At 54.9% G+C, this 27,505-nt stretch overlaps 1 protein-coding gene across 20 annotated transcripts; it reads left to right on the top strand.

Annotated features, from left to right (window-relative positions):
* The first annotated feature begins 9,257 nt into the window (after nucleotides 1-9,257).
* On the top strand, nucleotides 9,258-26,726 carry ZNF7 (zinc finger protein 7). Of its 20 annotated transcripts, none has more exons than XM_070481927.1 (7): nucleotides 9,258-14,025; nucleotides 14,516-14,721; nucleotides 15,062-15,279; nucleotides 15,383-15,427; nucleotides 15,792-15,918; nucleotides 20,708-20,824; nucleotides 24,881-26,726. In XM_070481927.1, exons 3-7 carry the CDS (start codon nucleotides 15,190-15,192, stop codon nucleotides 26,677-26,679), a joined length of 2,178 nt encoding a protein of 725 aa, XP_070338028.1. In that variant the 5' UTR covers nucleotides 9,258-14,025; nucleotides 14,516-14,721; nucleotides 15,062-15,189; the 3' UTR covers nucleotides 26,680-26,726. The 20 variants fall into 20 exon arrangements, with proteins under 20 accessions (XP_070338028.1, XP_070338031.1, XP_044636779.1 ...); XM_070481930.1 differs by having other exon boundaries at nucleotides 13,814-14,025; nucleotides 14,516-14,561; XM_014858242.3 differs by having other exon boundaries at nucleotides 13,877-14,025; nucleotides 14,516-14,561; nucleotides 20,711-20,824.
* Nucleotides 26,727-27,505: the final 779 nt, after the last annotated feature.

Raw genomic sequence — 27,505 nt, 5'->3', positions numbered from 1 at the left:
TTTGGTGGCTCATTTGTTTTTAGGATTGTCCAAGGTCAGACCATGTTTGCAGGGGCACCAGCCACCTGGTGGGAGCGGGAGGGGCACGGGACTAGAGTCCACACAGTGCCTGGAGTGGGGACGTTTGGAAGTCATGGGCAGGCTGAGGGTTTGTAACTGAGCCAGGGCCAGAGGGGCGGTGGTGACTGAGGCCAGGGCTCAAGGAGGGTCTGTGGGCTGCTGGCAGCACCTCCCGAGCCCCAGCCAGGGTGGCATGGCCCGCTGTCCCTGGGCCTGTCAGCAGAAGGTGCTCACTGGGGAGAAGCCCCTGAGGGCTTGCTGGCGAGGGAGGCCATCTTCGCGACCCCTCCTCACCACCAGCACCCCCAGGACCCCCGAGAATACTGACAGGCTTCCGCAGCGTCTTACAGAACATGTGCCAGAGAGGAGGCCACCACCCTGAGCCAAGGTAAGGGCCTGACCCGTGAATGAGTGTTTTTTAATTAACAAGTTTTTTTTTTTTCTGAATACAAAGTTGTTATAGAACGTTTTGAAAATACAGAAACTTATAAAAAAGAAATGTAAAAAGTTGCCCTTTGCAACCCTCTCCAGAGCTGGCTGCTGTGACGTTTGGTGCGTGTGCTTGGTCTGTTTGTAATGCATGTGCAGATACTGGTGTTAAGAACTGGATTAGGCTTTGCTTAGGAGTTTGTGCCCACTGCTGATTAGACGCCCAGCACACCCGCCATTTTCTGTGGCTTGTTTAGCAGCTCCCTTATCGTCAGATCTCTGTCCCCTTCCCACATTTTCGCTGTTCCCATGACCCCACAGCGGACGGTGCACCTCTGTTACATCCATGACGACTTCTTTGGGGTGGATGCCGACTTTGCAGGTCGAGGGCACTGGGAGTGGGGAGGACTGTGTTTAATCATTTCATTAATTATGAAAAATGCCATTCTTGTTTTTATTTTCATTTCTTGGCCTTTTCATGAGTGAATTCCCTGTAAGCTCTTGCACCTGTTCTTACTGGGTTTGTAAGACTTCTGTGTTGAGTTCCGATCCCTTCCCCTTAATATCTCTATTTCCTCAATTGTGATACTAACCACAGGTTTTCTCTGGGGGTGGGGAGGTGGAAGGAAAACTGCATCTCAGAATTGAGGGAGTGATATGTTACAAATGTTTTCCCTGGTTCTTTCTTTGCTTTTGATTATGAGGTTTTTAATATGAAAAATACATTTCCCCTGTGGCCAAAACTGTCCTGATAAGATTAGAAAGGCTTTCCCACCCCAAGATTTTATAGAACATTTTCCTTGTTTTGGTTAAGTTACTAAAGTAATACATATTTATAGTAAAACAGCAAGGGAGCCTCAACAGAGAAACAGGAAGTAGGAACCCTTCTGCTCCTTCCCCAGACACCACTGCTAACAGTTTGAGCGGCTCCTTCCAGGTCTCTCTGCATTTCAAACATTCAAACTGTCCGTGTTTTTAGAGACAGGATCATTCTGCATGTGTTTGTGATGGCTTTTGATGTGTCGACTTGCTGGCCTGAACTACAGCCCTCAGAATCCCCTTTAGGTGGATCCGGAGAGGTGGGCTATGGGGACAGAAGGGAGGCAGCAGCCATTTGTAATTCAGACACCTTCTCCCCACTATGCAGACACCAACTTGAGTGCTGCTGAGAAGGGATTCTGCAGATGTGATTAAAGCACCTAAACAGTTGATTATAAGCTAATCAGAGAGTATCTCGGTGGGCCTGACCTAGTCAGTTGGAAGGCCTTTAAAAGCTTAGAAGGTTTCCCTGAGACTCCTGCCTGTGGAGAAGGATCAGCTGGTGATCTTGCCCTTGCGAGTCGCTGTTCTGAGGACTTTGCTCTTGCTTAGCAGCCTCACAATCGGCAGTTACTTATCTCCTGCTGGTTCTGCTTCTCAGGTGGACCCTGCCTGATCCACAACTTTCTGCACCTTGGCCTTCCCATGAGTCGGTGACAGTGTCCTGCAGGCAGGCACAAGCAGAGCTGGCTCGTTCTCTGTGGTGTGGATGTGCCGTTGGCGTGATCAGTTGTTCCCCCGTGAGGGGACGTCACCTCACTGCCCACTTGGTATGCACACGACACTGCAGTCAGAGCCCTTCCGTAAATGCTGGCTAGCACGTCCCATAAACTTGAGAGCCAGGTCCCTACAGGTTTAGATGTTAGTCCTCTCACAGGACTGGAGGTTTTGCAAGGCTTCAGTGTCCAGGCGATTCCAGGGTTCTGGCCTCACTCCCTTCCCACCCTCCAGTCTCCTGCCAGGGCTCCCATTGGCCAGACCCAGCTGGAAGCCAGCAGTCATGAAAATCCACTGAGGAGGCCACATGGGCCTGGGTGGTGACGGGGGCAGGTGTCGGAGAGGGGTGAACCTGGAGGAGCAAATGTGAGTGGGCAGCATTCGCTCTCCCGCCCAGCATGTTCTTCCTCACGCTGCCGGCTGTGCTCCCACTAACTTGGAGCCCGCCATGCCACACTGGCTGCAGCTGGTGCCTCTGAAACTGTCTGAAAATTAGCCCTTGGCCTGTCCACTGCCCTCAGGCTAAGATCTCAGACAAAGAGGTAAGAAAAGGGAAGTCTGGTTTTCGAGATGCCACATGAAAGGTCTCTTAGGCTGTCTAAAGTCTAAAGTCGTTCCTGTGGCCGCAAGTTGCTGCACTCTGCGGGCGGAGGCCGGTGTTCCTTCCAGGCCCGTGTCCTCCCTGCTGGATCCCGCCCAGGTTGCCCGGCGCCGTCCGCGGTGCTGAATTCCCGCAGGAGCCTCAGCTGAGACAGGTTGCCTGGGCAGGGGTGAAGAGCCAGCTGGTTGCCACATACGACACAGTGTAGACCAGGACCTGCTGCCAGGCCTGCGTTCTCCGTGCTGTTTACAAGGTCCAAGTTAAAGAGGATCGGCGACTCTGTGCGAAAGGTGAGTGAGGAGAACTCTGGGGTTTCCCCATGCTGACACAGGGTCCTGGGGTACCGATGGCTCCTGGGCAGGGGAGGTCTCATCAGGCGCCCCAGCCACGGTGGCTGCCCCTTTGCTCTGTCCCTGCATTCACCTGCGAGCCTGTCGGTGGTGCAGCTACAGCCAGTCGTGACCTCCCCACCTTTCTCTCCTCAGGATCCCAGGAATGGGTTTCAGAACCTGTTCCTCACAGAAACCATAAAACTGGAGCCCCCCAGAGGAGCTCTGCGGGTTCTGCTGCAGACAGACGCAGCCTCTCAGCTTTCATTCCGTGTGAATGTGCCAGAAACTGCCACCCCACAAACCACGTTCCTGGGCTTCTCCCCCAGTGAGATTGAGTGTGACAAAGAATGACGCCCATCTCCATTCGCCCCAGTGTCCTGCGTCCATACTTCATCGCTCTTCCTCCCTGGGGAGGGCTCCAGCTTCGCTGCTGGAGGTTCCCCACTGGGGATCTGAGCTCATGTTCCCGAGCTTGAGCAAACGAAGGCTCCAGAGTCCCTCCCTCGAGACCCGTCCCCACCCCTGCACAGGCTCAGCCTTAGGGCTGCCTTCTCCTCATCGGTCCCCACTGAGGAAAACAAGCCAAACCAGGAAGAGCAGATCCCATCTTTTCTGTTCTGAATTAAAGGAAATACTGAAGTAATAAGGGAGCGTGCAGTTTCACGTCAATGTCTGTGAATCCGAAAGTTCTCAAGTTGTCCTCAAGTTGAGGAAGGAGAGGAAAAGAAAGCAAGAGGAGGGGACGGCCCCGTGGCCTAGTGGTTAAGTTCTCACGCTCCACTTTGGTAGCCAGGGTTTCACCAGTTCGGATCCTGGGTGCAGACATGGCACTGCTCATCAGGCCACACTGAGGTGCCATCCCACATAGCACAACCAGAAGGACCTACAGCTAGAATATACAACTATGCACTGGGGGGCTTTGAGGAGAAGAATTTAAAAAAAAAAGATTGGAAACAGATGTTAGCTCAGGTGCTAATCTTCAATAAAAATAGAAGAAAGCAGGAAGATAAGTTAGGCAACTAAAGGTGGTTGGACTGCACGAGGGTGGTGCATTTTAACCAGGGGAGCAGCCTGTGCAGGAGGAGGAATAAGAATGATCTGGAGACTCGGGCCAACCCCTGGGAGCAGATGCTGGCACAGTGATTTGGAGTCAGACCCCGGGGAAGGAATCCTAGCACTCCCATGTTGAGACTGGGGGGGAGGAATCCTAGCACTCCCACGTTGAGACCCGGGGGAAGGAATCCTAGCACTCCCACGTTGAGACCCGGGGGAAGGAATCCTAGCACTCCCATGTTGCCAGCTGAGTGATGGGGACCCTCACCACGTGGGACTGTTGAGGACAAACGTGCCACACAGCCAAGGGTTTTGATTGATACAGCTGATAGAGCTATTCTTTTTTTTTTTTTTTAACTGAGGAAGATCTGCGCTGACCTAACGTCTGTTGCCAATCTTCCTCTATTTTCTACGTGAGCCGCCGCCACAGCATGGCCACTGACAGACAAGTGGTGTAGGTCCAAGCCGGGAACCAAACCCAGGCCACCGAAGCGGAGCGTGCTGAACTTAACCACTCGGCCATCGGGGCGGAGCGTGCTGAACTTAACCACTCGGCCATCGGGGCGGAGCGTGCTGAACTTAACCACTCGGCCATCGGGGCGGGCCTGATACAGCTATTCTCATGCCACAGAGCTGAGAGATGGAAGCCAATGAGGTGGTGTCTAGGTTTCTGAGTGTTTAAAAGGAGGTGGCAGTGAGAAGCAGGGGGTGGGTGGGAGGGAAAGGATGAGGTGCAGCTGCTGTCCTGGGTGAGGACAGCACCCGCAGGGGGCAAGAGAGGATGGAGTCTCAGAGTCCCCACCTTGCAGCCAGCTTGGCAATCCCCACATGGCTCAGTTTCTCAGAAACACTCACACGAGCCGACCAATATTCAATGCTCAGTTAATTCTCAGATGAAAGAATGACTAAAAATCAGAAACTTGGACAAAGAAAGTAGAAAAGAAGTCTAGAAAGAGGGACTCAGCCTGTCGCCAAGGAAGACCAAAACTGCATCAAATTGGGCTCCTGCAGCTTGTGTGCTGTCTGGCCATCCTGCATCTCATGGTGGTAAATGCTCCATGCCACGGCTGTTTGTAATCCCCGTCCCTGAGGGCCACTCCATCACTCCCTGGGATTACTGCTCATTGGCTCTGGCTGTGCCTGGTGGTGCTGGCCCCCTGCCCGACCCTCCTTGAAGCCGGCCCTGCTGCCCCTCCCCTCCCCCCTCCTCGCCGCCTCCCCACCCCTCCCGGCCCAGTCCTCAAAGTGGTGACCTGGAAGGGGCTGCAATCAGCACACTTGCCCTCACTCATCCCCTTGAGTTTTCCCACTGTTTCTGGTGCAGCGGGGGTCTGTAGTGCCTCCCCTCGCTCAGGTAGGGGGATCAGCTGAGCTCTGGAGGCTGGGAGTCCTGCTCGAAGGAGACAGTGTGAGGCCTGAGGGGCGGCCATGCTGGGCACACCCAGGGCAGCCGGCCACATGGGCAGGGCTGGGACCAGAGCAGATCCAGGTCTTCCACACTCTCCCACCCAGCTGGCCAGGCAGGGCCACCCACAGGACACTTGGAGGGTGAGAAGGGGCTCTAAGACCCCACCTGCAGAGCCCCCACTGCCTCCAGCCTCAGGACTTCTAGAAGCCGGGGTTGGTCTGGAGTGCTCGCCCAGCAAGGCCGCATTCCTGTCCCTTCCTCCAGCACCACGCCCCAGTAGAGCGTGACCTCTGATAGGGGCCCAGACACTGCCACTCCTGGCAGGTACAGTGCATGGGCACATCCTTAAAGGTCACGTGGTCCTGAAACAGCGTGGGGCCAACGAGGAGCTCTCTGTGGGCCACACCCAGGCCAGGCAAGGCACAAGGGAGCCAGACAGACCCCAGGCTGGGGCAGGGCCTGACGTCAGATGAGGTGTCTCCCCAGGCCTCGAGAGTGATTTCCTTGCAACACTCGGGGCCAGCCTGTGCCCCCTGCAGGGAGAAGACCACGGGAAGCCCCTGGAGAGCAGGGGGGTGACCACGGCTGGCTTACAAGGAGCCCTGTTACCCTGCCCTGCGGTGCCACAAGTCTGCTCCCAGGGCCCTGTGTTTGCTTCCCTGTGCTCATGGAGGTGGCCTCACCATGGACAAACCATGCTGCTCTGGGTCACCCTCGCTCCCACAGCCCCCTGCTCCCTTCCTCTCTCCCACCCAGCCCTGCCTCTTCACAGCCACCACTAGCCCCTGGGTTGGAGCCCTTCTCTCCTTGCCTGGACACGAGCTCCTGGCAGGCCTCACCTGCAGGCCGTCGAAGCTCCCAAGTTCCGCCCCCCACTTCACAGTGAGTGGAACAGGAAGGTACAGGGTCCAGCTCAGGTCCACAGAGCTCCAGGTGCTCTCCCTCCGCACACACCTCAGTCCTCCCCACCCTCTGGCCCACCGTCCTGCTCCATCTCCACCTCCAGCTGGCCTTCCTAGTCTGGCCTGGGCATTCCCTGACCTGGCTGTAGCCCTTGGCCGACCACAACACTGTCCTCTGAGGTGGAGAGTGTATGTTGGGTGCTGTAACTGGGCTCCACCCAGGCCGTCTGGCTTCATCCTGAGATCAGCTTATGTGGGAGGAATAGCCTCACTTTTGAGAAAAAACAGGGCTGTGAGCTCAGCTCTGGAACGCCTGTGGGTTGTTTCCATCCTGGGCACTGTGAAAGCCCCCCAAGCCTGGAGGACACGAGCCCTGAGGGCCACAGGGCCCCCCTGAGCCCTGCTCCCCCAACCCAGACCCACGTCCCGCTCCAACTTGCAGATCCTGAGTCCACGGTTGCTCCTGTGGCGCTGAACTCTCATGTGTGGAGGGACAACCAGAACTAGTGGATGCTGACCCTGCTCCACGCCCCATGGGGCTGGCACGTCGGGTGCTGGGGGCACCCCTCCAGGTGCGTCTGCAGTTGGCTCTCTCAGAACTCTGCTTCCCAGCATGAGTGTCCAGTCCTTCCCTGCAGGAGACAGTGAGGGACAGGGCCTGTGTTACCTGCTGGGGCCTCTCTTTGGGCTGGCTGCTCTGTCTCTCCCCAGGAACTCTGTCTCCCATCCCTCCTGGGAAGCAGCACATGCAGGGAGGAGACAACTAAAACCCAGAGACCATCACTTCAACCGCTGAAGCCTCTTGAGCTCTGCCACCTCCAGACCCTGAGGTCGCCTACCTGAGTGACACCTGCCCTTCCTGTCAGCCCTGTGTGTGCAGGTCACCTCCCAGCAGCTCCAGAACATACCACAACTCTAGGTCAAGCCTGTAATCACAGGACTAGGACCTGAGCATTGGAAGCTCCTGAGAAGCCACCTGAGGGTCCACTCTCCCCCCAGATGACAGCGTAGATTGTCCCTTGAGCATCTAGCAGCTGCACATGGTAGGAACTTGGCGTCTGTTGAATGCCCCAGTGAGGGGAGCAGAGTGGTCACGGAGAGACCTTGATTCCAGGAGTGGCTGGGCCAGGCACAAGGGGAGCTGGAAGGGTACCACCCCACCAAGGTGCCCAGTGGATGCTGCTGATGCCTGGAGGCCAGCCTGCAGGGAGGTGGGCCAAGGCGCCCAGGGGGAATGAGGAGTGCTGGTGACAGGCAGGGCTGGGGTCATGCCCGCCCCTACGGCTCCGGCTCGAGAAACCTGGTGACAAAGGCCAGGCCCCCTGGAGGTCCGGAGGGCATTTGAAAGGTGGGCCTGGTGCGTGTTGGGTGTGAGTCTAGGCAGCATCTGGTCCCTGGGCATCGAGCTCTGTGGAGAGTCTCCGATGTGGGTGAAGGTTTTGGTTAATTCACTACAGGAGCATGAAAGGGGAGCAGGGAGGGCCTTGGAGAGCCTGGCACTTAAAGGAAGAATGGTGTCAGAGGGCCACAGAAAGGTCCTGCAGAGGCAGGAGGTGATGCTCAAGGTGGTCGTTTCTGGATGACACCAGATCCCTGGCATTCCTCACTCCTGCCTCGCGATGGGGTTGCGAGGACCAGCAAGGAAGGCAAGTGAGGCAGAGGAAAAGCTCCCAGAGCCATCTCCTTCTGTTGCTCAGACACACTAAGGCAGGCCATGGCCATGGCCCCAGCCCACCAGCGGGGCAGGGAGCCACTCTGGGTTTTATACACAATTCGGAGGCGTTGGAGGACCAGAAGCCAGGGCTCATTTGCCTCGTGGATGTTTGGGGGATGTGTTTGGGGTCCCCTCAGCCCCTTCCCTCTCCATTGGCTCACACCTCCACTCTCTCCCTGTGTCAGCACACAGATTCTGCCATCTGCACTGAACCTGCCTCACACCTCCACTCTCTCCCTGTGTCAGCACACAGATTCTGCCATCTGCACTGAACCTGCCTCACCAGCTACCTGCTTCCATTTCATCTACCCTCCTTGTTTGTTGTTCTGATCTCCTGAAGCAGAACTGAATATTCTGGAATCATGCAGCAAACATACAGGACAGGCCTTTGTGTTTTCGCTTTGAGTTGATCCTCAGTTCACTGGCATGAGCAGAAAGGGGATTTCCTTCTGCTTTTGGAAAGAGGTTAGCAAATCCCTGAAATATTTGTAAAATATAATAGAGATGCCCTCTTTCCAAACACAAAGAAAGCCGATTTTCAGCTCTGACTTTTTTTTCCCAATTTTTCAAAATTGTGGTAAAATACACATAATATTTACCATTTTTTTCCTTTTCTTTCTTTCTTTTTTTTTGAGGAACATTGGCCCTGAGCTAACATCTGCTGCCAGTGCTCCTCTTTTTGCTGAGGAAGATTGGCCCTGAGCTAACACCAGTGCCTATCTTCCTCTACTTTATATGTGGGATGCCTGCCACAGTGTGGCTTGTTGAGCAGCACGTAGGTCCGAGCCTTGGATCTGAACTGGCAAACCCTGGGCTGCGGAAGCGGAGTGCACAAACTTAACCGCTACGCCACCGGGCTGGCCCCCATCCTAACTATTTTTAAGTGTGCAGTTTGGTGGCATTAAGTATATTCATATTGTTGTGCAGCCATCACCACCATCCAGCCCCATAGCTCTTTTCATCTTGCAAAACTGAAACTCTGTCCCCATTAACCAATAACTCCTCATTCCCCCTCTCCCAGCTCCTGGCAACCCCACATGCTACTCTCTGTCTCTATGAATTTGACTACTCTAGATACCCTACAGAAGCGGAATCATGCAGTATTTGTTCTCTTATGACTGGCTTATTTCACTTACAGTAATGCCCTCAAGGTTCATCCATGTTGCAGCATGTGACAGAATCTCTGTCTTTTTTAAGGTTGAGTAATATTCCATTATATGTGAAAACCACAATTAGTTTATTCATTCACCCATAGACGACACTTGGGTTGCTTCCACCTTGTAGCTATTGTGAATAATGCCACTATGAATGTGGGTGTATAAATTGCACTTTGAGGTCCCGCTTTCAGTTCTTCTGGGCATATCCCCAGAAGTGGAATTGCTGGGTCATATGCCAATCCTTTGTTTAATTTTTTGAGGAACCTCCATTTTACATTCCCATTGGCACAAGGGTTCCAATTTCTTGACATCCTCGCCAACACTTGTTTTCTGTTTTTTTGATAGTAGCCATCTTTTTTTTGGCTGAGGAAGATTCGCCATGAGCTACATCTGTGCCAATCTTCCCCTATTTTGTATGTGGGTCACCGCCGCTTCATGGCTCACGAGTGATGTAGGTCTGTGCCTGGGATCCAAACCCACAAACCCAGGCTGCTGAAGTGAAGCACTCCAAATCTAACCACTAGGCCGCAGGGCCAGCACCGATAGTAGCCATCCTAGTGGATGTGAGCTTGGCTTTTTTAACTTGCAGCATTCAAATGGACACTAACAGGAAGCAGCTTTCCTCTTGGAAAAGAACCCAAAAGTATTATGGCATCTGGTAAAGTGAATTTCGTAAACATGCATCTCTGAATCCCACTTCAGCCTCATTTTTCCATATTCGGGTTCCATCCTGATTAAGCTTGAACCTTCATTATGAGTGAAGGAAATCTGTTTCATTTCTGGAAATCCTATTTTATTTTCCTTTAAGGAAAAATAAGTTTGCTGACCCAGAGGTTAGTCGGTCTTTCAAAGAATCTTCTATGGTGCACATGTGTTCTTTGTTGAGCACAGGAGAGAGATGCAGGACCGAAATGCCACAGGCTCTGCCTTCCAGGGACTCAGGTCTGAGGAGAAGTCCAGCACAGGACAGGAGTTAGAAGCAGGAGACAGGGCCTCAGGAAGTGCTGGGAGCCACAGTGAGCCCAGCAGGGGTGCTGATGCCTTCCTGTGCTGGGCACGGGCCCTGTCACCCACCTCCTCAGGCCCCCTCAACATCTACTTCCAGCTCCTCCTTTCGCTCTCAGGATGCCCAGCCCCTGGCCTCCACAGGTAACATTTCCCTGGGGATTCAGGGAACATCTGCTTCTGTCCAGGGTCCTGGGGTCTCCTGGTTCCTCCCGCCAGCTTTTGGGAGGAGCAGGGCTAGATCCAAAAGGCATTCCTAGAGATGGCAAATGATCCTTAGAGCAAGGCTTCCTACAAACCAGTTCAGAGCCCACACCCCCAACCATCTCCTTGTCAAACTCTCACACACCAGTCCAATATTCCCCTGCCCCAAATCACCGCAGGGCCAGGGATCAGACAACCAGAGACACCCTATAGCCTGGAGCCTGCTGAAATTATTCAAACTATGCACTCCTAAGCTTACCTAGTGTACCGGCGCTGCTCCGCCCATTCCTTGCTGCAGAAACCCCAGTAAAGGCTCTGGGCCACCCCCTTCCCTCCCCTTCCTCTGCCTCCCGACTGACCCGTGCTTCCTGCACAGCCCTACGTGCTGTGCCCTGGACTGGTGCTTCACTGGTGGGCCAGGTGGTGTGCCCTGCCTCCTCCTTCTAGGGGCCTGAGACTATAAATATGTTCCTTCACGACAATCACTTCATGTGTTTATTGGACATCTGTATATCTTCTTTGGAAAAATGTCTGTTCATATCCTCTGCCCATTTTTTGATCAGGTTGTTTGCTTTTTTATTGTTCAGTTGTGTGAGTTCCTTATATATTATGGAGAGTCACCCCTTTCAGACATATGACTTGCAAATATTTTCTCCCAATTGGGTTGTCTCTTTGTTTTGATCCTAGTTTCTTTTTCTTTTTTCTTTTTTTCCTTTTTCTCCCCAAAGCCCCCCCCCATAGTTGTATATTCTTCATTGTGGGTCCTTCTAGTTGTGGCATGTGGGATGCTGCCTCAGCGTGGTTTGATGAGCGGTGCCATGTCCGCACCCAGGACTCGAACCAACAAAACACTGGGCCACCTGCAGCGGAGCATGTGAACTTAACCACTCGGCCACGGGGCCAGCCCCAATCCTAGTTTCTTTTGCCTTGCAGAAGCTCTTTAGTTTGATGAACTCCCACTTGTTTAATTAATTAATTAATTTAATTAATTAATTTTTTTTGAGGAAGATTAGCCCTGAGCTAACAACTGTTGCCAATCTTCTTTTTCTTTTTTCTGCTTTTTCTCCACAAATCCCCCCAGTACATAGTTGTATATTTTAGTTGTGAGTCCTTCTAGTTGTGGCATATGGGACACTGCCTCAGCATGGCCTGATGAGAGGTGCCATGTCCATGCCCAGGGTCCAAACTGGCGAAACCCTGGGCAGCCAAAGAGGAGCCTGCGAACTCAACCACTTGGCTACAGAGCCGCCCCTGACTTGTTTATTTTTTCTTTTGTTTCCCTTGTCTGAGAAGACATGGTATTCAAAAAGATCCTTTTAAGTTTGATGTCAAAGAGTGTACTACCTATATTATCTTCCAGGAGTTTTATGTTTTCAGGACTTATCTTCAAGTCTTTGATCCATTTTCAGTTTATTTTTGCATATGGCGTGAGATCATGGTCTACTTTCATTCTTTTGCGTGCAGTTGTCCAGTTTTCCCAACACCATTTCTTGAAGAGTCTATCTTTTCTCCATTGTATGTTCTTGGCACCTTTGTCAAAGAGTAGCTGTCCATAGATGTGTGGTTTTATTTCTGGGCTTTCAGTTCTATTCCATCGATCTGTGTGCCTGTTTTTGTACCAGTACCATGCTGTTTTGATCACTGTGGCTTTGTAGTATATTTTGAAGTCAGGGATTGTGACGCGTCCAGCTTTGTTCTTTTTTCTCAGCACTGCCTTAGCAATTCCGGGTCTTTGGTTGCCCCATATGAATTTTAGGATTCTTTGTTCTATTTCCATGAAGAATAAACCTCAGGTACATTTTAACACACTGTGAGACTCCTGAGTGCCCAAGGATGGTGATGGCCTGTGGAGGGTCTCTGTCTGCTCCAGTTTGTTAAAGTATTATGGCTCTGGGCCATCCATTAGAAACAGAAAGTGCCCTTGGAAACGCATCTCTTTGAAGGTAATTTTTAAACTGGGCTTTTTTCCTGGGTACGTTTACAGCTTGGCATCCGAATCCTAGGCTGGAAATAGCTGGGAAGGAAGCTGGGATGGCCCAGAGAAGAGGCACTGTGACCATGTGAGGGACCGTTCAGGCCCCTGGCTCTGAACGGTGTTTGCTCTGTGGGCCGGAGGCTCGGTGAGGATTGTGGGACTGGGGTGTGGAGGCCCGAACCCTAACCTTCTCTAGGACCCCGGGAGGGGGTCTGGGAGCTGACTCCGCTCACTTCCTTCCTTTGCTTTGCGCCAGATTTTACTCTGGCTGCGTCCGAACCCCGGGATTTGAAACCCGGGATCCGTCCATCAGTCGGGTCCTCCCCCGCGAAGAGATCTGCGCAGGCTCTGCCGGCCCGGCCCGCCCCCGGGCTGTCCGTGTGAACGCGGCTAGGCTGCTGCAGAGAAGGACGGAGCCGCCGGGAAGTGGAGGCTCCCGAAGACGCAGGAGCGACCTCCCCGAGGCTGCAGGAGCTGAGCCGCCGAGGGGAGGCTCCTGCCGAGACCTAAGGAAGGGGGGTGAGCCCGCCCTCTCGGGCAGGGCAGAGCGTGGAGCTGGGGGAACACCCGGAACAGATGGCCCCGGGTCCGCGTGAAGCTGGGGAGGGGGGGCGCCAGGAGGAGAAGCCTCGGCCTGACCTCGGGGAGCGCCGCCCTCCGCCTGGGGGCTCACCCCATCGGTCTCGGGAGGTCCTGGGCCGTCCTGCTGCCCCGAAACCCGCGCCGCAGCCAGCGACCCCAGCCCGCGTCCGCGTTTACGACGCTCGCCTGAGCCTCTCTGCTCCTGGGTGGTCCACATCGTCCTCAGCTCTCACCTTCGGCGCCCCGGCCCTGCGGTGGTCGGCCCGGACCGCCCGCTACTTCCCCTCGGCCCCGCGGCCCGGCGGCCACAGCTGGCCGACTTCCGGACCCCTCGGCGCCGGGCATTGCCTGGGTCGGGTGCGTTCTGCTGCAGACGTCCGGGCACAGACCCACTGCGGGGACAGCGCCCTTGGACTGGTGACCCGAGGTGCGCTGGGCCCGGCCCGGGCGACCCTCTGCCTTTCGGCCTGTTTCCTCAGAGGTCTGCTCTGCTCACTGACCCGCCGAGCCTCCACCTCCGGGACCGCCGGACGCCTGAGCACGGTCAACCCGGGACTCTGGCCCCGCCCTGTCCTGGACTCCAGCCACGCCCCTCCCAGGACTCTGGCCCCGCCCTTCCCTGGACTCCAGCCACGCCCCTCCCAGGACTCTGGCCCCGCCCCTTCCCTGGACTCCAGCCACGCCCCTCCCAGGACTCTGGCCCCGCCCCTTCTCTGGACTACAGCCACACCCTCCCGGACTCCAGCCACGCCCCCCAGGACTCTGGCCCCGCCCCTTCTCTGGACTCCAGCCACACCCTTCGAGACTCCGGCCCCGCCTCTTCCTTGGGCTCCGGCCCTGCCCCTCCCTTGACTCCGGCCCCGCACTCCCCAAGTTCTGTCAGGTCCCTCGCACTCTGGTCCCGCCCCTTCACCCGCGCCCTGGAGGTTGGGCTGGAAACCACAGAGACGGCAGAGCCTCCGAGCGGCCCAGAACGGCCGGAAGTCTACGGGACGGAGCGGGCTCGGGCTCCGACGCCCTTTTCCGGCGTCGCGGCGCGTTCCGAGCCTGGGCGATCCTCTGGGAGGGTGAGTCGGCTCAGCGGGCGCAGCCTCGGGCCAGGCGACCCACGTGCTCCTCGCCCGCGGGCAGAGTGGCTGCGGCCGGCCCCCGCGTCCTCCCGCCTCCGCCACTGCGGGCCCCGCGCTCCCGGCCTCTCCGTGGGAAGCGCGGAAGGCGCGGCGGCTTGGGGGGACCGCGGGCGCCTGGCGGGGGAGGTGGTCGAGCCGCGCCGCGTGGCCCGCGGAGGCGGGAGGCGTTTGGCTGAATCCCGCGGGCCCGGCCGCCACGCTGCCCGCGCGCCCCCCGCGGCCTCGCAGCGGGTCTGGGCCGCTCCACGGGCTGCAGACGCTCCTTCCTGCTAACCGCCCCCTTCCAGGGCCTCTTCGTCCCTCAGTTACTGCCCCTGGCTCATCTAGACCTAGTGACGGTGGCGAAAAGGGCTGGGCCTTGGGCAGGGTAGCCTGTTTGCCTTCTCTGAGTTCCGGCTGCTGCTCAGGGGCTGCTCTTCTCTTCTAGGGACCCAGGGTCCGGCGCTGGCAGCTGCACTCCTGGCCAGGCCCAGGTGGGGGGCCCACCTGACAGTGGTCGTCGCTGCCTGGGTCAGACTCGCTGTGCCCACGGCTTCCGCCCACAAGCCACTTTCTGAGCCAAACGCTCCCCTAGGAAGCCCACTTATTCTCACCTCTTGGGGGATGTCTGGGGTGGGGGCCAAAGTTATGTAGGTGAGACAAGTGTTTCTGTATCTACTCCTCTTTTCCCTACAATCCATCGTTCTGGCTCCTGTCTACTTCAACCTCCAGTCACACCATCTTCACTTTGCTGCCTGTGATCCAGCCCCACTGGTTTGTTCAGTCCCATTCCTTTCTGCCTCAGGCCTTTTGCGCATGCTGTTCCTCTTGCCTAGAGTGCCATCCCCACCTCCATCATCTGGCTTCGTTAGCTCCATCAGACTAAGTCAGAGTTTCCTGGTTTAAATGCTTTCTGAGTTCCTTGTATTCCAGCACTATCACGGCTGCAATTTTGCATTTATTTGTGTGGTTATTTAACTGTTTCTTCTACTAGACTGCTTCATGAAGGCAGAGCCTTGTGCGTTGTTCACTGCTGCATCCCCATTGCTCAGTCAAGCACCTGCCACACGTGGCAGCCACCCCTTTCCTGTTTGTGGAGTGACACACCACATGCTCTGAAAGATGAACAAAACATCGAGGGGCAGATACTCAAGTGCCGTAGCCACTTGGGTCCCACCTCATGTCTCTGCCAGAGAACATCTCGGGTTGGAGGTAAAGGATCGGAAAACACCGTACTCCTCGATTAGCCTGGGAGTCAGAGATGTGGGCCTCCAGCACCCACCGTGACCTCTGACCCTTCCATCACTGCTGACAGGTATCTCGGCCAGGACAAGTGGATGCCCGCCCACCGAGCCTCATGGTAGGAGTCTGCCTCCATCCCCTCGCTGGTCCTGGAAGGGCCCCTGCCTCCTCCTCCGGGGACCTACCCTGGGCCCTGCCTGTTCCCTGTCTCTGGCCCTTGCCAGGCCCAGGCATGCTGCCCCCAAGGTCATGAACACACTCCTGCCCAGACGGGCCCCCGAGGCTTACAGGGGCGGGCTGTGAATCACCATGGTCTGGGTCTCCCCTCCTGCATATTACCCCTCCCCTTGATTTTAGAGCCAGAGGGGCCTGGCGGCTGTCTCCTCCAGCCCTGTGGTGCGCGTGCCTGAGATGCCACGAGGCTGCGCCAGAATGGGGCTGGCACCCAGGGGTCCCTGGGCTGCTGGTGTGTGTCCTTTCAGGAGGCCGTGACATTTGGTGACGTGGCCGTGCACTTCTCGAGGGAGGAGTGGCAGTGTCTGGACCCCGGCCAGAGGGCCCTCTACAAGGAGGTGATGCTGGAGAACCACAGCAGCGTGGCCGGGCTAGGTGAGGCTGACCCTCAGGAACCCCCTGCATCACTGGTCACTGCATCATTGGTCAGCACCCACCCAGCCAGGCCTCTGTCACGCTGGGAATACGGAGGCTGTGTGGTCAGGCCCTTCCAGGCTAAGGGGGGGCCTTGGGCCTCTGAGTCTTTGAGGGTCGGGGTCACAGAGGGGTGGGCAGGCTCTAAGCCTTGCACATGTCACATGACTCAGTCGTCACTGGGTAGATGGACTTCTGGGAGCTAATAAATCCTCCTGTGCCTGACCTAATAGATTAACTTGTTTTAAGACATAGAATCCACACCAGAAATAGCTTGGACAATAAAAGGGAAATCAGTGGTTTGTGGGATTCTCAGAAATGGTTGCATAACAAAGCCAGGGCTGCAGCGATGCCCCAGGGACTGCCTCGTGGATGCCCTCAGCGCCCCTCGCCCCTCCTGCCCTGCCAGCAGTCTCCCTCTCATCCGCCCACCCCCAGAGGCAGCCATTTGAGGAGCTTCTTGTCCATCTGTTTTTTGCTTGTGTTCTTGCAAGATGTGCCCTGTTCCTTGTATTGCACTTTTGTGGAAGGGCGTTTGGCCCCATCGATCTCCAGCCCCACAGCACGTGAGCACCCTGGACCAGCGAGTGGGGTGGGCAGGGGCGAGGTGGTCAGCAGGTGCCTCTCAGCGTGCTTGACCAGGCCTATACCCCTCTGTCCCAGCCAGCCTGGCAGGGCCCAGCTTTCTGGTGTGTTGCCAGGCAAACAAGCACATGGTGAGAGCCTTTCATGGTTTGAGCTTGTGTTTCTCTGATTACTGCTGCCTCAGCATCTTTTCAGTGGATGTAGAGTTTCTTCAGTAAAGGGTCTGCTCAGAGCCTTGGCTGTTACCTCCTGGGGTTGCTGGGCCTTGTTGATTGAAGGTGTTTATTCTTTCTTGTATTAGGTTTCATCCGGTCTAAAGTGCAGTGCATTGTGATGCATCATTGTTTTACATGCCATTAAGAGGTAGAATGCTGGTGATTATACTGCAACACGGTTTTTTCTTATCACTTAAGTTTTTTGTTTTATTTTTTTAAGAGTGAGCGCTCTTAGACTCATTTAAACGTGGTTTAGCATGTCTCACTGAAATAGAGAAAGCCACATGGAGTCAGTGGGCTTGGGTGTTCCTCACGTCCCCTCATGTCCTCTGGTGAAATCACTCTAGCTTGGTTTCCATGTCCACATTCTGACCTGTGGGGCTGCTGTGGGCCATCGAAAGCATGGGTGATGCAGCCTGCCTTTGTTTTTTTTTCCCCCAAAGATTTTATTTTTTAAAATTTTTCCTTCTCCCCAAAGCCCCCTAGTGCATGGTTGTGTATTTTAGTTGTGGGTCCTTCTAGTTGTGGCACGTGGGATGCCACCTCAGCATGGCTTGATGAGTGGTGCCATGTCCGCGCCCAGGATCCAAACCAGCGAAACCCTGGGCAGTTGAAGCGGAGCGTGTGGACTTAACCACTTGGCCACGGGGCTGGCCCCGACGCAGCCTTTCTTAAGTGTTGCTGGAGCTTTCTTCAGCGAGGCTGACGCTCACACTTTCTTGGCCAGCCCGTGGCAGCCATTCCTTCCGTGTGTGTCTTGGTGACAAACCCAGACGGCCCCATCCCTGTGCCCGTCCTCCTTCCTCAGGCCTGGTGTGCAGTCGCGGGCGCACAGGTGATGGAGCTGCAGTCAAAGGGACGCCCTGCTGCTCTTGGTCCACGGCCTTCTGCTCCTGCGGTAACTTCTGCGTCAGCGTCAAGTCACAGGGTAGTATTTTTGGAGACGGGTGGAGAGCAGTGAAACTCGGCGTGTGCTGCGCAACAGTGCGGGTGACTCAGCTGAAGGGTCGGGCCGGGTAGCTGTGGCCCAGGTTGCGTGCGCACAGCACGATGGTGGTCACCGCCACCCCCGACTGAGGGTGTGACCCAAGTTTAGAGAAGTGAGAGTCTCTTTAAGTGTGTCTTACCACACGGCAGATTCCCCGTAGGTTTTGTGCGTTGTCAGTATCTTTTCCCATTCTCTCATGTTAACTTTGTGAGGTCAGGTTTTCATGTAATTAAATCCAGCAGTTTTTGCCTTATGAATTGTGCCTTTGAAGTTTCGTTTAAAAGTTCTTTCCTGCTCTGGTGTCTTCACGACGGCCTGCCTTTTCTCCTGTGGATTTTATAGTTTATATTTCCTCTTTAGGTCTGAGCTCCACATTTGTGTGTGGATTTAAGCAAGGATCTTGTTTGAGTTTTGTCCGTTTCCCCAGCAGCCCGTCCCTTCCTGTGGGTTTGTGGAGCCGCCTTTCTTGTGTGTGTGACTGTGTGTTTGACCTTGGCCTCTTCCTCCATCTCTTACGAGCCCGCTCGCTGCTGTATGTTTGGTTGTTTTCTTTTTATTCTTTTTAAAATTTAACTTACCTACTCACGGGGAATAGGGTAATTCTTTCATATAAATTTAGAATAAGTTGAGTTCCTTAAGAATTGCACTGGAATTTTTACTGGGAATGCTTTGAATTTGTGGATACTGTGAACAGGACTGACATCTTTCTGATGCAAACTGTTCCCATACAAGACGGTGGAATGTGTCTCCATTTATTCCACTTACCTTCTGTGTCCTTTTTTAGAGCTCTGAAATTTTATCCAGAGTGGTCTGGGTTTGGGTTGATCTGTGAATGTGCCTTTTCCATGTGGCTGTATTTTTAGCTGATTATTGGGCTGTGCAGAAATGCTGTTGGTTTGGGAGGGTTGATGTTGTATTTGGCAACTTAGTTGAATCCCTCCTGGTTCCGGTGTTGTGCTCCAGGAGGAGGGGCCTGCAAGCGAGAGTTTGGTATTTTCCCTCCCAGCCCCAAGTGTCCCGACCTTTAGCAGTGGCTGGAGCTCCGGTGCTGTGTTACACAGGACTGCTGTGGGCATGGTTGCTTTGTTCCTGACTTTAAAGGGGATGCATCTAATTAAGAACAGAGACAGAGTTTTGTTTTTTTCTGGGTTCTTGGTAGAACTCACCTGTAAGACCACCTGGGCCTTGGGCCCTTGGGAAGGTCCTGCACTAGCATTCACGTTTCTTTAATGTTTTATGGTCATCCAGCTGGTGGATTTCCTCCTGTGCTAATTTTGTCATTTCTGCTTTTTCTACAAATTAAGCTATTCATTTAGACTTTGAATTTTTTTAGCATGTATTTGCTTATAGTACTCTTCCTTTTTTTTAAATTTATTTTTTACTTTTTTTCTGCTTTTTCTCCCCACATCTCCCCCAGTACATAGTTGTGTGTGTGTGTATATATATGTGTGTGTATATATAGAGAGAGAGAGAGAGAGATTTTTTTTTTTTTTTTAAGTTGGGAGTCCTTGTAGTTGTGGTGTGTGGGACGCCGCCTCAGCATGGCGTGATGAGCAGTGTCGTGTCCGCGCCCAGGATCTGAACCGGTGACTCCTGGGCTGCCAAAGTGGAGCACGAGAGCTTAACCACTCAGCCACTCAGCCATGCCTCTGGCTCTTCCTTTTTATCTTTGATCTCTGCTCTGTACCTAGTTGTTTCCCTTCTTTCTTTTGTTTCTTGGTGGTGTCTTCGCTATTGACGAAGTTTTGATGAGTTTTGCCACAAGACTGTTTTAATTCGTCTTTTCAAAGAACCAGCTTTTGGTTTTGCTGATCTTTGGGGGGGTGGGGGGAATGTTAGGTCTCTGTTCTCTATTTCGTTGAATCCTGCCCCACCTTTACTATTTTCTTCCTTTTTATTTACTTGGGTTTGCTGTGTTGTTTTCTTCCCAACTTCTTGAATTTAATATTTACTGCACTTGTGTTTTACCATTCTTTTTTCTGGTAAATGTATTTAAAAAGGTAAAATTTTATCTTTTGAGTACTGCTTCAGCTGCATCCTACAAATTTTGACTTGTAGTAAATACAGATGCTTCTCAGTAATTCACTGTTTAGTTTCCAGTAGCTACTGGTTTTGAGCTGGCCGTTGTGATGACCTTCATGTCCAGTCATATTTTCTTGGGCACGCAGCCTGTGGACTGCCCCTGCCTCCCTTCATGGCTGGCCTGAGGGTGTTTCTCTCAACGTTCCACATGAGTGTTCCACTTGCTTCCTGCCCGCACCTGAGGCCTGCAACCTCGGGTCTCTCTGCCTGTCCTTCCCAACGCCACAGCCAGAAGCTGGAGGGAAGTGCCAACCAGAGGCCATGGACGGGCTGGGAGCATGTGGCTCCTGCCCAGCATGGGGGCTGGTGGCCCAGGAAGGCGGGTGTCAGGTGGACGCCCACAGGTCTGCGCCACTCCCCAGTCTGCCAAGGCCCCTAGGGCTTTGCGCAAGGTCATGAGCCTGGGGGTGGCCGCTTGAGGGTTGGACTCAGCACCTTCTGGTTTGAAATCCGCTTCATTTGTTGGCTTATTTTTGTTGCCCTTGTCTTGTTCCCTAACCACCCCAGTTCTTGGAGTGTCCCTGCCCTCTGCACGGGGGGACGGTGCGTCTCTGCTGAGGGAAGTGCTGGCAGAGCCTGGCTTCTCTATCCTCAGGGTCGAGCTGGCAGTCTTTGCAGCCTCTTTGGTGACAGGGTCCCCTGGGCATCCTGGGGCCACTGCAGATGGGACAGGCTGGGCATCCAGGCATCCACTGCTGTCCAGCCTCGGGAGCTGGACGGATCTAGACAGAGGGACACTGCCCAGACCCTCACCCCCTGATGCTCCCTTCAGAGGCTCTGCCTACACCCCAGTCCTCGCCCCTTTACTCCTAGAAACTAGGGGCTGAGCCATGCGCTCCCAGCCATGCCAACGCAGTCTCCTTCTCTGCCATCCCCACAGCAGGATTCCTGGTCTTCAAGCCTGAGCTGATCTCCCGGCTGGAGCAGGGGCAGGAGCCATGGGTCCTCGACCTGCAGGGAGCAGAGGGGGACGAGGCAGCAAGGACCTCCCAGACAGGTGAGGTTCAGGCATGTGGCAGAGAAGCCTCCAGGCACGGGTGAAGGGGGTTTCAGAGAGCCCATGCCCAGCGAGGGCTGAGGGTGGGACGCTGGAGGCCGACCCTGGGGACCAGCCCTGCGGGCTTGCTGGGCTGCCTGGGAGCACCACGGGCCACAGGGTGGGCCTGCTGATGGAAGCACAGAACCAGCTGTGGGGCTGCCTCGGGAGAGACTGGACTACGGAAAAGCACAAACACAAAACACCTTCACGTTATGACAAAAACGAAGTTTGTTTTTCAGCCACATTTTATTCAGTTTCTGACTTTATTCATACTCTTACTGAGCAAAGGTACAAACGTGGATCCGAGCGAGGTGCTATGCTTGGCTCTGGGCAGCCTCTCGGATAAACATCAGCCGTCCCTGACACCCCGCCAGCAGCTCTCTCCATAACATCTCGGGGCGCTGGGTGACCCCAGCCTCTCAGGCCAGGCTCCAGGCTGTGTTAGTGGCCTAGGCTGCTGTAACAGCAGCAGGAACTGGAGGCTTAAGCAGCAGAGACTTACTGTCTCCTGGTCCTGGAGGCCATGTGCCTGAGGTCAAGGCCTCATGGATTGTCTCCCCTCTGGAGCCTGTAGGGAGGCCCCCTCCTGCCTACTCCGGCTTCTGGGGGCCCCTGGTGTTCCTTGGCTTGTGGCTGTGTCCCTCCACTCCTCCATCATCACACGGCCTTCTCTCTGTGTCTGTCCTCTCACGAGGACACCAACGTGTTGGGTCAGGGCCCGCCCTGCCCCACTGCATCCTCATCTTGACTAACTGTGTCTCAGCGAATCCTGTCTGCAGTCAGCTCATCTCCTGAGGTCCTGGGGCCGGAGCTTATGCACACCTCTTGCCGTAGCACGGTCAGCCCATAGCAGGGGCATCGGCCACCTCACAGTGTGAGCTCCCACGGGGCCCCTGTTAGATGCCATTGCCTCCGGCCTTGTCCAGACCTCCCTGGCAGACACGTCCCCCGTTGGGTCAGGGAGCTGGGTTTGCATGTGTCATGACCGAAGAGAGGAAATCCTCCTCCTGCTGGCCCCAGTGTCCTACGGTCACTGCCTTGCCCCCGTGCCCTGGAGACCCAGCATTCTGACAGTTCTGGAGTGCACTTCCTGCCTGCAAGGGCCTGGAGGCATTCTCCCTGAAACAGGTCACTGAGGCTCCGAGGCTGTTTCACACACATCGCTGCGCAGAGGACAAGGGAAGTGTGGGCAGGAATGTCAGGAGCCTTGCCACCCCTGTCCCCCGGCACTTTGGCTCCTAATCAGAGGCCCTGCCTTCCTGTTCAGGCCCTTTTCTGATGCTTCCTGGGAAGAAGGTGAAGCTATAGGCTGGCCCAGTTAAAACCCAGCCCCCGTTAAGTATTTCCAGGGTAGGGGAGACTTGAAAGGGGGCACTGTGGCAAAGAAGCCCGCCAGAATCAGCAGAGGGAGGTAGGTCAGTGGGTTTGTGTGCAGCACACAGTCTTTATGGTGACAAGGTGGCAGACAACATCCCTGCGATGAGGCCAGAGCTGCTCGTGGACCTGAGCGCACGGGCAGGAGAACAGCCTCGGAGAGGGACATGGGGAGCATGTCAGAAAAACTACATGCCCAGCAGTGTGACTTGTGCCCAGCTGGTGCAGAGTGGTGGGAGAGGGCAGGGCCTGCAGCTGTGCCCCCACCCTCAGTCACAGCCACTGTACCCAGAGCAAGTGGGCTTGGTCATAGCAGGCACACACGTCCCTCCTCTGGGGGAACATCGCCTCCAGAATGAGGCTCTGTCTTTCAATATGTGCATGTTCTCAGAGGTTACCCAGAGCTCATGCAGAAGAGCCCTCCTGCTCCAGGGGAGGACAGGAACCCTGGGCCTCAATCACAGTCCCCAGGAGGCCTCATGAGCGGCATCAAGATAAACAGCCAGACACGAGTTAAAATGGTGAGGACAGGTTTCAGTCCGTACTAACTGCTGTGGTGGGGAGAGTCCTGTGTGAGCTGACTCAGTGTCCATGTTCAGAGGTGCCCGGGGCATGAGGGGCGAGCCGGCTCAGGAGAGCCAGGGGAGGGACGGGTCCACTGACCCGCCTGGCAGGCATAGAGGTTAGGACCTTCCAGAGGGTCTGGAGACGGCCTGTCCTCAGGTGTGACTGGGACAAGCAGACATCCTTCTGGCAGCCCTGCGTTTTCTCAGGCAGGCGCTTTAGGGGGCTGGGTCACCCTGGGGACGTGGCCTTGAGCTGTTAGAAGTGCTGTTAGTGTTTCATCCTGACTGGCCTGGCCGCAGAGGGCTGGTCTGGTCAGGAGAGGGTCGTTTCAGAGGAGGCCAGTACTGGTCAGCGGGACAGGAAGAGAGGGGCTGTGCTTTGTGAGGGGTGGTGTGGCCTGGAGGGACAGAAGGAGGGAGCGTGCGACATGCTGGGCCGCGCAGGAGGCCAGAAGCGGGCCTGGGGCTGGAGCAGGGAGGCGTGTGGGGAGGCAAGAGCTTCATGATGTAACCCAGGCTGCCTGCTGACTGACTTACGGGGACCCGGGGTGGCTGACTCCAGGGTGGGTGGCGTCTGGGTGTCCTCATCCCTCCATGGCTCCTGTGGCTGCTTTGCCAGGTGGCGTTTCATTTCTTTCGTGCAACCAGAGTCCCGGGCTCATGGCTGGCTCTCCAGACAGGCGTCTCCACCGCCTCTTTCGTGGCCGTCTGCAGGGCCCATGTGTGCCAACAGGAGGCAGAGGAGACCAGTGCCGGATGGCTGCTCCAGCCCTGTTGAAGGGCAGGTTTGCTGAGGTGGAATGATTGTGCAGCGAAGGCCAGGCGGGAGATGCCCTGCGTCTTAAGGGCATGGAGAGGTTGAAAGGGCACACATTTGGGGAACAGGACCCGGGTCCATTCCTGAACCTCTCATTAGCTGTGCTATGATGGCCAAGTTGCTTAACCTGTCTGAGCCACAAGCGCCTTATCTGTGGGGTGGCGATTCCACTACTGACCTCGTTGGGTTGTCCTGAAGACTAATTGAGGAATGACCAGGAACTGTACCTTGTGCACAGAAGATCCTCAGTGCACGGTGACGCCTTCCGCAGCCCAGGACTGACTGGCAGGTGCAGATCACTGTAGCTGGAGTGAGCACTGTTAGGGGCTGGCAGTAGCCCTGTGACTGGGCCCCTGGATTTCACTGTGGGGTGGAAATGGGCTGCTTATGCAGGTGGTTATGATGCTGGTTATGAAGCTGGTTATGACCCTGATCGTGATCACGGACACCAAATTGGTGTCTCACTCAGCAAAGGTGCTGTCTGGGATTGCAGAGTAGGAAAGAGACCGACACTTATTTGGAGAGTCCAGAAGGAAAGTGGACATCAGGAAGGCCTCATGGGGGGCAGGCAGGGGTAGGTGGACCCTCCAGAAACCCAAGGGAAGGAGAAGTCAGTATGGGCCAGTGGGTGTGGCCACCTGGAAGCTGAGGGGCAGACCCACGTGGGACGTGGTCAGGCACAGGTTGGAGGGAGTGGCTTGGCAGCAGCTGGAGAAAGCAGAGTTCAGGCCTGGGGTCCTGCCCTCTCAGGCCCACCCTTGTGTCCCTCGGCAGCTCTTCTGTCTCATCTTCCTCAGTATGTGCCTGTTGCTCTGTTCAGGTTAAAATCCCTCTTCCTCCTCACACTCCACCTCTGGGTTTGGGCGCCTCTGCCCCCTATGCCCAGCCGTGCCATGCGCTGAGTGTCCCACCCTCTTGGGATCACTTGGCTTCTTTGCGGGTGTTTCCTCGTACCACTTCCCTTAGGACGAGCCCCTCTGCTGAGTAACCATGTGAAGGAGGGTGGCTCTTAGCACTCTGCCAAGTACACGGGAGTTGAATGGATGCATGAAATAAAAAGTACAAGTGACACAAAACTTTGAGAACTGTTAAAGACGTCAACTTTTTGTGGTGTCTTTCCGCATGGAGTGTATTGAGGCTCACACAGCCTGTCCTGGGTGGGGCTCAGTTCCCAGGGATGCTCTGTACCACACCGCCCGTCTCTGTCCTTTCTCTGAACACCGGGCTAAGGAACGTTTCCCTTCCTGTTTATTCCAGATTCCACGATTAGGACTGACAGTGAGCAGGCCTCTGAGGACATTGGTGTTCTAAGTGCAGATTCCCATGCAGAGATGGTCAGGATCCCCCCACAGGATGTTTCTCCGCGTCCTAGCATTGGAGATGCCTCTGAGTCTGAGGTCTGGTCAGAGCGTAAGCCAGGCTTCCTCTTCCAGAAAAACTGCTTGAACACAGGGACTGTGGCCCCGAGAAAGGCCTCTGCCAAGGGGGGTGCCCAGGGCCGTGGCGAGCTGGGGAGCAGCGGTGGCCTGGGTTGTCAGCCCAGTGAGAGTCAGGGCAGTGCCATGGAAGGCACGTCCCGAAGATGCGACGTGTGTGGCAGGAGCTTCAGATCTACCCCTGATGTTGCTCTGCGTCAGGGAATTAGTTCACAGAAGAAACTTAGCAGATGTCAGGAGTGCCAAAAAAAGTTATCTGATTGCTTACAGGGGAAACATCAAGGTAACTGCCATAGAGAGAAGCCATATGAATGTGAGGAATGTGGGAAAGTCTTCAGACTGTGCTCACAGCTTAATCAGCACCAGAGAATCCACACTGGAGAGAAACCATTCAAGTGCATTGAGTGTGGAAAAGCCTTTCGTCTGAGCTCAAAACTTATTCAGCATCAAAGAATTCATACTGGAGAGAAGCCGTACAGGTGCGAGGAGTGTGGAAAAGCCTTTGGTCAGAGCTCCAGCCTCATCCACCATCAGCGGGTGCACACGGGAGAGCGGCCCTATGGCTGCCAGGAGTGTGGGAAGGCTTTCAGCCAGCAGTCTCAGCTGGTCCGACACCAGCGGACCCACACTGGGGAAAGGCCCTACCCATGCCGGGAATGTGGGAAGGCCTTCAGCCAGAGCTCCACCCTCGCTCAGCACCAGCGGATGCACGCCGGGGAGAAGCCTCCAGCCCCACGAGCCCCAGAAAGCCCCAGCCTTGTCGCCCCTCAGAGAATCCTCGCTGCAGAGAAGCCATTCAAGTGTGGTGAGTGTGGGAAGGCGTTCAGGTGGGTCTCTCGCCTCAGCCAGCATCAGCTGACTCACACTGGAGAGAAACCTTACAAGTGCAACAAGTGTGCAAAAGCCTTTGGTTGTAGCTCACGGCTCATTCGGCACCAGAGGACACACACTGGAGAAAAACCATTTAAATGTGATGAGTGTGGGAAAGGCTTTGTCCAGGGCTCACACCTAATTCAGCACCAGAGAATTCACACAGGCGAGAAGCCCTACGAGTGCAGTGACTGTGGGAAAGCCTTCAGCCAGAGCTCCAGCCTCATTTACCATCAGAGGATCCACAAGGGGGAGAAGCCCTACGAGTGCCTCGAATGTGGGAAGGCCTTCAGCATGAGCACACAGCTCACCATACATCAGAGGGTGCACACTGGGGAGCGGCCCTACAAGTGTGGCGAGTGTGGGAAAGCCTTCAGTCAGAACTCCACCCTCTTCCAGCACCAGATAATTCACGCTGGAGTGAAGCCCTATGGATGTAGCGAGTGCGGGAAAGCCTTCAGCCGGAGTTCGTATCTTATTGAGCACCAGAGAATACACACTCGAGCCCAGTGGTATCATGAATATGGGAATACCCTGGAAGGTTCTGCCCCCGTGAGCCGTAGAAAAGTTAATACTGTAAAGAAACTGCATAAATGTAATGAGTGTGAGAAAATATTCAGATGGCGCTCGCATCTAATTATACATCAGAGGATTCACACTGGAGAGAAACCTTATAAATGTAATGAATGTGGCAAAGCTTTTAATCGGAGCTCAAGGCTGACTCAGCATCAGAAAACTCACGTAGGATAAACCTTTATAATGTGTAAAAATGTGAATAAACCTACAGCCTTAACTTACTTATTTTATATGGAATCATTTATAATGACAAGAATTTAGAATGTTGGGAAAGATTCAGAATTGCTCTCTTAAAGAATATTCAAATTCATACAAAGCGTATGTTTGTTGGGATCTTTGACTCTGTCCGTTCAATAAAGCCTGTGCCTCACCTCAGGGTGCACATGTATAGAGCCTTGAGTTCACCTGGGATGACCCCAGGTCCTGTGGATGAGGACAGCCCGGTGAGCTCTGCCAGACAAGCAGGTTGAAGGAAGTTCCCAAATGTCTTCCCCTGAGCACAGGGTCTCAGCCTGGCTCCAGCGGTGAGGATGAGTTAGCTTGTGTTAGCAGGAGTCCAGAAGAGGTGTGCCTACAATTCCCGTCTCCCTTCTTCACTGACTCCTTTTCTTTACGTCATCCCCCATCAGAGCCATGCAGGGCTGCAGCCCACGCAGGCCAGAACGGCCGGGTGCCAGCCTCTGCTGAGACACTGGTCAGTGCGATTGCCTCTTGTCAAGGATGGATGTGCACAGGCCCTCCACAAACAGCACCTGGGCCCAGGGACCTGCTGTGTAACCGTGATCTCACTTGCCATCCCCAAAATCCAGGGCCTCTGCTCATCTGAACATTGTCATAAGACCTAAACTCTGCACAAGGACTCTTCTTGCAAGGCAAATATGAGTGGCCCCTTGCATCACACCCATGAGACCCAGAGCCAGCGTCTCCAGCCAAACACAGTGTGCAGACCTGGGCCTCTGCGCTGTGGGAGCGTCTCTTTAGCCAGCAGACCCCACGGAGG

The sequence above is a fragment of the Equus asinus genome, chromosome 12 (assembly GCF_041296235.1).
Source record: "Equus asinus isolate D_3611 breed Donkey chromosome 12, EquAss-T2T_v2, whole genome shotgun sequence".
Taxonomy (NCBI): Eukaryota; Metazoa; Chordata; class Mammalia; order Perissodactyla; family Equidae; genus Equus; species Equus asinus.
The sequence above is the reverse complement of the archived record's forward strand: the minus strand, read 5'-3'. Positions and strand labels throughout refer to the sequence as shown.

Coding starts and splice junctions, on each gene's coding strand:
- ZNF7 (XM_044780837.2), top strand. CDS start 15,190: ATGAACAAAACATCGAGGGGCAGATACTCAAGTGCCGTAGCCACTTGG. Junction 15,428..15,758: donor CCCGCCCACCGAGCCTCATG/GTAGGAGTCTGC, acceptor GCTGGCACCCAG/GGGTCCCTGGGCTGCTGGTG. Junction 15,919..20,707: donor CAGCAGCGTGGCCGGGCTAG/GTGAGGCTGACC, acceptor CCATCCCCACAG/CAGGATTCCTGGTCTTCAAG.